Source organism: Anarhichas minor, unplaced genomic scaffold, assembly GCF_050575085.1.
Source record: "Anarhichas minor isolate MPS153535 unplaced genomic scaffold, ASM5057508v1 ptg000004l, whole genome shotgun sequence".
NCBI lineage: Eukaryota > Metazoa > Chordata > Actinopteri > Perciformes > Anarhichadidae > Anarhichas > Anarhichas minor.
This window is the reverse complement of record NW_027466450.1, coordinates 4816199-4824959: the sequence shown is the minus strand read 5'-3', so window position 1 is coordinate 4824959 and position 8761 is coordinate 4816199. Positions and strand designations below refer to the sequence as shown.

The window sequence follows — 8761 nt, the reverse complement described above, 5'->3', positions numbered from 1 at the left end:
ATCAAACTATCACAAGGACAGATACAGAAAAACATTCCTGCCCTCTGCAATATCACTTTATAACAAATCACCTCTGGCCAGATCATCATCCTTCACATGACTACAACAACGCCACACGGTTGTTGCTTGTTGTTGGTGATCCTTGCACTACTGTTCAGTTTGTTCAGTTTACCTAGTTGTTAATTTAATACCACTCTATTCATTGTATATACTGTGCATTTTTATTCTATTTTATCTTATTTTTTATTTATCTATTCTTTCAAATTCAATATCTGCTCTGTTATTTTATTGTACTGTATATATTGTGCATTCCATACGTTATATTTGACTCTGTAAATTGCCGCTGCTACAAACTAATTTCCACCTGGGGATGAATAAAGTTTATATCTATCTATCTATCATCTAAGTAAGCCTTAAGAAAATCTCATTTCCCCCACTCCTCATAAAGTATCATGATGAGAATAGAGTGGGAGGAACCAAATTATCCTGTACGTTTGTTTTTTAATCATTCTATGCACATCAGCAGAGTATTGCATAATGCAACAGAGGAGGGGTGTTGCATAATGGCAGACCGCAGCTGGCATGATGGACTCGATTCTTCCGCTGTTGCGAGACTGAAAAAGAGCGCAATTGCACTCACCGACCTGGTAATATGCACCTGTAATACAACGTCAAAACTGCAATAATCCTGTTACAAATCCCTTGACGGACGCTGCAGCAATATGACAGATCGGGACACTAACCAATCAACGATTGCGTGGGCGGGGTCTGCCTCAAGAATCAGCCAATCGCTAAACATCGAAGCATATACTCTCGTCAAAGAACGGCTATATTGTAGCAGAGCGTAAACGCATTCAATGATCCTGTAACGTTAGCTGCAGTAGCCTGTCCTCAGTTTTAACTCAGTGACCCACATTTCCACCGGAGATGTGGTTATATGTCACGAGCGGGTGTACGGAAATACCTCCCTTCTTCATGTCAAAAACAGATAAGTCCCGGAGCTAACTATCGGTTTACGGGGGCGTTCAGCCTGACAGCAAAACTTCTGCAAGGACTTTCAGGGTTTAAATCCACGCTAAAAAGAAAAATCGCCATAATGGAGACTCACGAAGGGGCAGCTGCGGTAGGCGATGGCGTGCTCGACTTTTCCCATTTGAGCCTGGACACTTTCGGCGTTGACAGTATCAGCGACGAGAGGAAACGGGACACCAAGCAACTCTACTTGAACTACAACCGACTAGGCTCGCTGCCCTCCTCGGTCAGCCTTTTCTCCAACCTCGAGTTTTTGGACATCAGCAACAACGGACTGTCGGCCATCTGCGAGAGCGTTACGCGACTGACCAGGCTGAAAACACTTGTGGCCAAGAACAACCGCCTGGACGAGTTCTCGCTGCCCAAAGAATTCGGCTCCCTGCAGCTGGAGGTGTTGAACTTCAGTGGGAACCGTTTCGAGGAGATCCCCCTTCAGTGTACGAAACTGCTCCGTCTGCAGTCGCTCTCACTCGGTGGAAACAGACTGAAGAGTATACCCGCAGAAATAGAGAATCTAACCAGGTAGGTCCATGGAGGGCAAAGCCACAAGCTGTCACGGTTATAACCTACAGCAAAGCACTGGCGTTGTAGCTTGCTGGACATGTAAACGTCGATATTCCATAATAATAAGATAATTGGTAAATCACAATAATACACGGGGTGGGAGATGAAGAAGCCACTTAAGATTCCTGCCGAGGATATTATTTTTCCATCTTAGTTCATCAGAGTATTAAGTTTATTCCAATGTCAATTAACGCTACCGGTGTGACGTCCCAACTGGTTTTCAAACTAACAGGTTCCCGTACGTTGTGTTTACCCAACATCAGCCATTGTGTTGCCTCTGTCAACAGATTAGTCACACATTCACGAACATGATATTGGCGATTTTTTTTAAAGGCTCATCTCATATCAACTGCGGCGAATATGTTACGTAGACGCTGACGTAATATATGAGTATGTAGCTGGAAACACTTGCACCCTCATCGATTATATGTTGTTTTGCTAAGAGCTCACTTAGAGTCATATGCATCGCAGTTGATAAAAGATGCAGCTTGACAATCGACAATATCATGTTTGTGACTGTGTGACGAATATGGCGACAGACGCACCACATTTGGTGATGTTGGGTAAAACACAACGGTACGGGAACCAGTTAGTTTGAAAACCAGTTGGGACGCCACACCGGTAGCCACGGATTTACAATGATGGTCCAACTTTTGACTGGAATTTAAACAGAAAACTACCAGCCAACCAGAAAGGTAAAGCAAGTTGATTTCCTGTTTTTTGTTGTAGGTGACAATTAACTGTACAGCTGAAAAAAGTCGAATAATTGATAAAGCAGATCAGCAAAGAGTTAATGTTGACGATGATTAATCGTTTTATTTGTTATAAACTGTAAAAAAAAAAAAAAAAGAAGAGGAAAAAAAAAGATCCCTCTTATTGGTCATCAGGAAATTGTGATTGGCATCATTCAAAACATCTGATAGTTAATAGACACGATTAATCAAATAATTGACAAATCAATCAGCAGTGTTACATCAGCACTCAATCAATGTTATCCATCCCACTCTGTAGCCAAACATGAGCCCCTCTTCAGTACATACTGACATTTAAAATGTTTGGTGCTTTCTAGGTTTGTTTTGCTAGAGTCGACCTTTTATCTGTGTGCTCCATATGGACAGATTTGAATCCCCTTTATCAGTTGTTGTTGTAGAAAGTACTGTAAACTCTCTTTAGTCACACTTAACCGGATACTTAGCATGAGTCAGAGGAGCTGACCCACCTATTTAACCTGGCAACAACATATCTGTTTACAGGGTCCATCACAAAGTCACACTCACGCAACCTGTAGAGTTATTGAAGAGGGAACTTAACTAACTAAATATGGTCTGTTTTTCTCTCTCTTTAAGAGGTGTGTGGTTTAATGGTATTTACCACTTTACAACCCCCTCTTACATTGATCCGTGTGAGTCATGATCCTTTCCAGGCCGTTTAGAAACATCTTGATTCATTGTGTGTGCAGGAAGTTCACTTGCGTTCTAGTAATTAACCAGAAGTAGTTCTGGAGATATATTTATATATATATATACGAGCAGTAGTTACTAATGACCGGAAAGTTGTGCAATAGAATATTTGTTATGACATATTCATTATTATAGTCAAATGCATTCAAAGCGATTAAAGAAAAACTGATGGAAAATAAAGGAGGAGGCGCTGCTATGATTACACATGGCCTCACAGGAGAGACACAATTCTGTGAAGGAAGTCAAAGATATGGAGAAAGAATATCACTCGTGATAAACTAATCAAAATAAGTTAAACAAAGGACACTAACTTCAAAACACCGCTCAAAGTGTGAGCAGCAGTCTGTTTACAGCTTTCAGAAGATGTATATTTTCTGTTAGAGTGGAAGACATTGACAGGCCAGCCATGAGATCATTTTTATCTTATCATTTCCCGAGTTTAACAGTAGCAAGTCGTGGTGACCCACTGTCAGGTCAAAGGTCAGACACGTGAGGCTCTTCACTCTATCACACACACACACACACCAGTGTGGCAAATTCAGTAAGGAATTGAGTAAGAGGCAGACAATGATTTATCGTCACATGTAGCCAGCCCTATTTCATTTCACAATATCTTGATTATTTACATGCCCTGCCCTGCTGTCTTACACTTTTAATAAAAGGATAAAATTGTATTTACATTAAAGTGAGATCTTTCTCTCACAATATGTGTCAAATTATTGATTAGCTTTGTTTAACTAAGAATAATCAAGAAGCTAAAACGCTTTTAGAGTCCTGCACAAATGAGTCATAAAACCTGAAGTGAATTAGCGTTTTTGCATTTCTTTTTCCCCTCATCTCAAAGTCAGTGCCTCCATGGTGTAGTTTGTTTAAAGCCTTTTTTCTTCTGCCCATTGCATTCACGCTTCAGAATTCATAAAGGCGGTGTTATCTTGCTGAACAAGCATCATAAACATAAACAGCTTATTTCCTGCAATAATCCAAAATCCAATGGAAGAATCCCATTGGCTTTTTGTCAAGGGAACCAGTGTCATGCTAACTTCCGGGGGTCAGTCTACAAAAATACATCATCCCTGCACCACTGTACCGTGTTTAGAGGCACATACTGTATGTTGACTGGAATCATGTGTAATTGTAATCTCCCAGCTTCATCCTTTTTTACTTCTTTTCCAATTCAAGTCAAAATATCTATTTGTATCCATTTACGATACATTTTTAGAGATTGTTTTCACTTTCTCTCGGTCACTAAATCACTAAAACATACATTATATATATATATATATATATATTATACATTATATATATATATATATATATTATATATTAATATATATATATATATATATATATATATATATATATATATATATATATATATATATATATATATATATATATATATATATATATATATATATATATATATATATATATATATATATATATATATATATATATATATATATATATATATATATATATATATATATATATATATATATATATATATATATATATATATATATATATATATATATATATATATATATATATATATATATATATATATATATATATATATATATATATATATATATATATATATATATATATATATATATATATATATATATAACATCTACATATATAACATCTACATGATGTGTTGGGAGAAGAAACCTAGAACCAGTGCTTCTGCGGTAGAATGGCCGAGGAAAAAAAAAAGCTTAAATTTTGCGTTGCTTTTTATATTGTCCCTGATGCTGACCATAGCGGACCATTCTCCATCTGTGGGAGCTGATTTGTGTCACTGTGTCGGTGAGGGCAGTGAGCAGACCCTGTCTCAGTGCCCGTCACAGAGGGGGCTTGCTCAGTGCTCAGCCACCAAGGACAGTATAATGGCTTCCTGTCTCGCTTTGTCATCAGTTCCAGCAGGCAGATAGATGGCCCGACGGCTTACTTTTGCTGACCAGCTATCCATTTCTCTCCCCCTGTCTCTCTGTTTCTCTCCCAATTACCCCCCTCCATGTCTCCATTGACCTACCAGGGTCCTTTGACGTCTCAGTACAACAGTCACGTACATTTAGCCGTCTGCTAAACTTGGAAGCAGTGGTTTTCTATGACCCTAACCCTCGTCACATTATGTACTAATTAAGTTAACACGGATGTATATTTATTCCATATATTATCGCGATTGGATGATACATGAATGTGTGTACTGCACAAAAGAAATCTGTGGTCTTAGATCATTTTGAACTCTGTTGTTCTGTCTTTTTGATGATTTGTAAACGTGACCCCACAAACAAATTTCGACACAAAGGAACAGAAGCACACACACACAAACTCTACAGCATGTAGCCGTGCATCTTTAGCTCCCCCTTGTGGTATTTATGAGTTTTTTAGACTTGGGGTCACTCAGTTGGCCAGAGAAATTCCCTTTTATAACACATTAACTTCATGTATAAATATGGCTGCCCTGACTGACACTGCAGCGACTTTCATTACAAACTACAAATGTTCAACGTCAAAGTCAGGCAAAAATGGCTCATTTGGGATATGAGACCCCTGGTCTTCATGGTACAGGTTTTGGCTGTGAAATTGACTTTGTGTTTGGAATAATTTGATCACTTTTTTTATTTATTAATTTGTGGGCACCCAAAAGATGAAAATAGTGTGTAAATCTCTGTTCTACTGGTCTGTGTGATCTTAATAATTACTTGGGTCTCTTTTTTTCCTGTTAGTCTGGAGCTTTTGTATCTGGGTGGGAACCTCATTACAGCCATTCCTCCAGAAGTGGCTAACCTGCCCTGGCTCAGCTACCTGGTCCTATGTGACAACCGCATCCAAAGTGTCCCCCCGCAGCTCACCAGGTAACCACTCACACATACACTGCCGGTATCTCACCAGTGAAACCCGAAGAGAACAATATCAAGATTACATAAAAGCCAGATATGCATGTGCAATGACCCCACTTGTTCTGTCGGGTGAAATCATTCCTCTGTCCCTTTCCAGGCTCCACTCGCTGCGATCTTTAAGTCTCCACAACAACTTGCTGACTTACCTGCCGAGGGAGATCCTCTGCCTGGTGCACCTGCAGGAGCTCAGTCTCCGTGGCAACCCACTGGTGGTGCGCTTCGTCAAGGAGATGACCTACGACCCCCCGTCACTGCTGGAGTTGGCAGGACGTACCGTCAAGAGCCGAAATCTGCCCTACTACCCCTGTGACATGCCTTCAAACCTGCTGCACTACCTAGACTTGGCCAGCAAGTGCCCCAACCCCAAGTGTGCCGGTAAGACGCCTTTTCATAGGATGTGAAGAAAATGTTGTTTTTAGCGTCAAAATATTTCTCATATCGCTCTCATTGGTTCTTGACATGTGTTCTTTTTTGGCTTGTGATCCCATACAATGTCGAATTTACCACTTGTAACCCCTTATCAAGCAGACACAGTATGTCTGCCAACTGTGACCAATTCAAACAAAAACTGTTTTTTTATTTAAATACTTCTGACAAACCTAAAGAAGTAAAAAATGTCCAGTAATTTACGAAAGAAAATGGCGGGGAAACTTTCCCAATCCCCGCGTTGAGAACAGAGTTCATGACAATGATGCAACATATAAATATTGATCTACTATGTTGATGTGTTCATACATACCCTTTGTTTCCTTGTCTCTCTCTGCTTTATCCAGGTGTCTACTTTGATTCATGTGTGCGCCAGATCAAGTTTGTGGACTTCTGTGGGAAGTACCGGCTGCCCCTCATGCACTACCTGTGCTCCCCAGAATGCACCTCTCCCTGCAGCTCCAACCCCCAGAGTGACGCCGAGTCGGAGGACGAGAGCAGCGTGCCCGCATACCGCCTGCAGAGGGTGCTTCTGGGATAGCACAACATGGAGCAGCCTCTGAGACCTCTGGATGGGGCCGGCCTTGTCAGTCTGTCAGTCTGTTCAAGATTTTTACAGAGATGAACTTGGCTGTCAGACTTAACATAAACGCACATACTCACATACAAACACCAGCGGTAACACTGCATTACAGTCGGCCTGTGTGGCCGTCTGTAGACAGAATGACTCCTGAGGCTCTGAAAACTTGTTGACTCAATTTAAAGGAACTTTGTTTGTAGATGGAATCCGTACATCACTCTACATAACATGAGCAAAGGAGCCACGTAGCCATGTAAATCCACAGTCTGCCAGTCATGACTCCATCAAAGTGCTGGTCTCACGGTCGAGGATAAGAGCGGCAGGGTTCTTTTCCATTCAGGGCAGCAGACTTTATCTTTCATACAACACTTGGTGCTTTTGTAGTAGAGGATGCTCTGCATTTTCTGCACGTTTGGATACAAACAATTTGTTTTTTGTCCGGCTACTGGTCAGCCAGCTTTCATTTAAATTTCTCTCACTGGGTGAGCACCAAAGCTGCTATGCCAACGAGAAAAAAAGTCTGGGATTTATTTTGAATATATCTGCTGAAACGTTGACATTAGTTTAACACTACAGTGTTCTAAACTGACCGGGTACGATGTGTGAGATGGCATTATTTACACTGTGTGTGTGTGTGGTCCTGCTGGGCAACGGTTTCGTGCATTTAAGTTGTCTCACACCATATTAGAAGATCCAGGTTTCTCTGTTGATTGTCAGCGCCATGTGTCCCGATCATTCAGATGCGATACGTTTTTGCCACGATGGCATAGTCGTCTTACATGAATCCAGAATATGGGTTGTGCGAGTATGTGGAAGAAAGCTCGTCCACGCTTTGCTCACAGGAAGTGGATGTGGGTTGGACCCGGGAAAAGGGTTCACTGTGTTATCACAGAAACAATAGCTATTCAGCGAAACACAGTGGCAGCCTTCATGTTTACGTTCAGGGCTGTTAGTTTTTCTCTGCAATATAGATGTGTGTGTGTGTGTGTGTGTGTGTGTGTGCGTGTGTGTGTGTGTGTGTGTGTGTGTGTGTGTGTGAATGGAGACAATATCGATGTGTGTGTGTGTGAATGGAGAGAAAAGTCCGATATTTTTTTTATTTTTTTTTTTATTTTTTATTTTTTTATGGGAATTAATCCTTTTAGAGACAGAAACCATTATTTACTACTGGAACTGTCTGTTACATCACCGCTTCGTCTCCCTACTTGTATGGAAAGCTGGGAGACGTTATTGCCTCCCAGACAGGTTGTGTCCACGAGTGAGGAAGGAAAAGGAAAAAGTGCCCCATGCCTTCACATTAGACCCTAATGTTTAGAAAACAGAAGAACGCTCCTCTGTGTTACAGTAACACTAGAACATTAAAGTGCCTTACTAATAGAGACTTCCACCACAGTGAATCCGAGAATGAAGAAATGTGATTTAGGCCTACGCACCCTGAAATGTGACTAGATTAACATTATGATGATTAAGTTTTTTGAGTGATTTTTATACTCATCTTAACAGCAACTTTTTTTTTTTATAACCATATGAAATGCTTTTATAGAAATCCTTTTCTCAAATGTTAAACCCTACATATTTAAATGAGCAGCAGAATAGATGGCACTTGACACAGAATATATATTAAGATGTATTTACTTGTACCCCATTCAGATAATGTAAGTAGACTGTACTGTATATAATGCCAATAATAAAGACTGATTGTAATAACTTTAAACTGTGTTTGTATTCTGACCTTTTGTCATTTGATTAAAGATGTGTTTTAGGAGAATGTAGAAAGAGATTTC

The 8761-nt window shown here is 40.1% G+C and overlaps 1 protein-coding gene across 1 annotated transcript; it reads left to right on the top strand.

Moving 5' to 3' along the window:
• Positions 1 to 788: 788 nt before the first annotated feature.
• Positions 789 to 8691, top strand: lrrc58b (leucine rich repeat containing 58b). Its single transcript, XM_076107082.1, has 4 exons — positions 789 to 1554; positions 5798 to 5926; positions 6069 to 6346; positions 6745 to 8691. Exons 1-4 carry the CDS (start codon positions 938 to 940, stop codon positions 6936 to 6938), a joined length of 1218 nt encoding a protein of 405 aa, XP_075963197.1. The 5' UTR covers positions 789 to 937; the 3' UTR covers positions 6939 to 8691.
• Positions 8692 to 8761: the final 70 nt, after the last annotated feature.

Excerpts from the sequence above, each read along its gene's own strand:
- lrrc58b (XM_076107082.1), top strand. The coding sequence starts at position 938 with ATGTCACGAGCGGGTGTACGGAAATACCTCCCTTCTTCATGTCAAAAA. Across the intron at positions 5,927-6,068 it reads GTCCCCCCGCAGCTCACCAG|GCTCCACTCGCTGCGATCTT; the intron begins GTAACCACTCAC and ends GTCCCTTTCCAG. Across the intron at positions 6,347-6,744 it reads CCCCAACCCCAAGTGTGCCG|GTGTCTACTTTGATTCATGT; the intron begins GTAAGACGCCTT and ends TGCTTTATCCAG.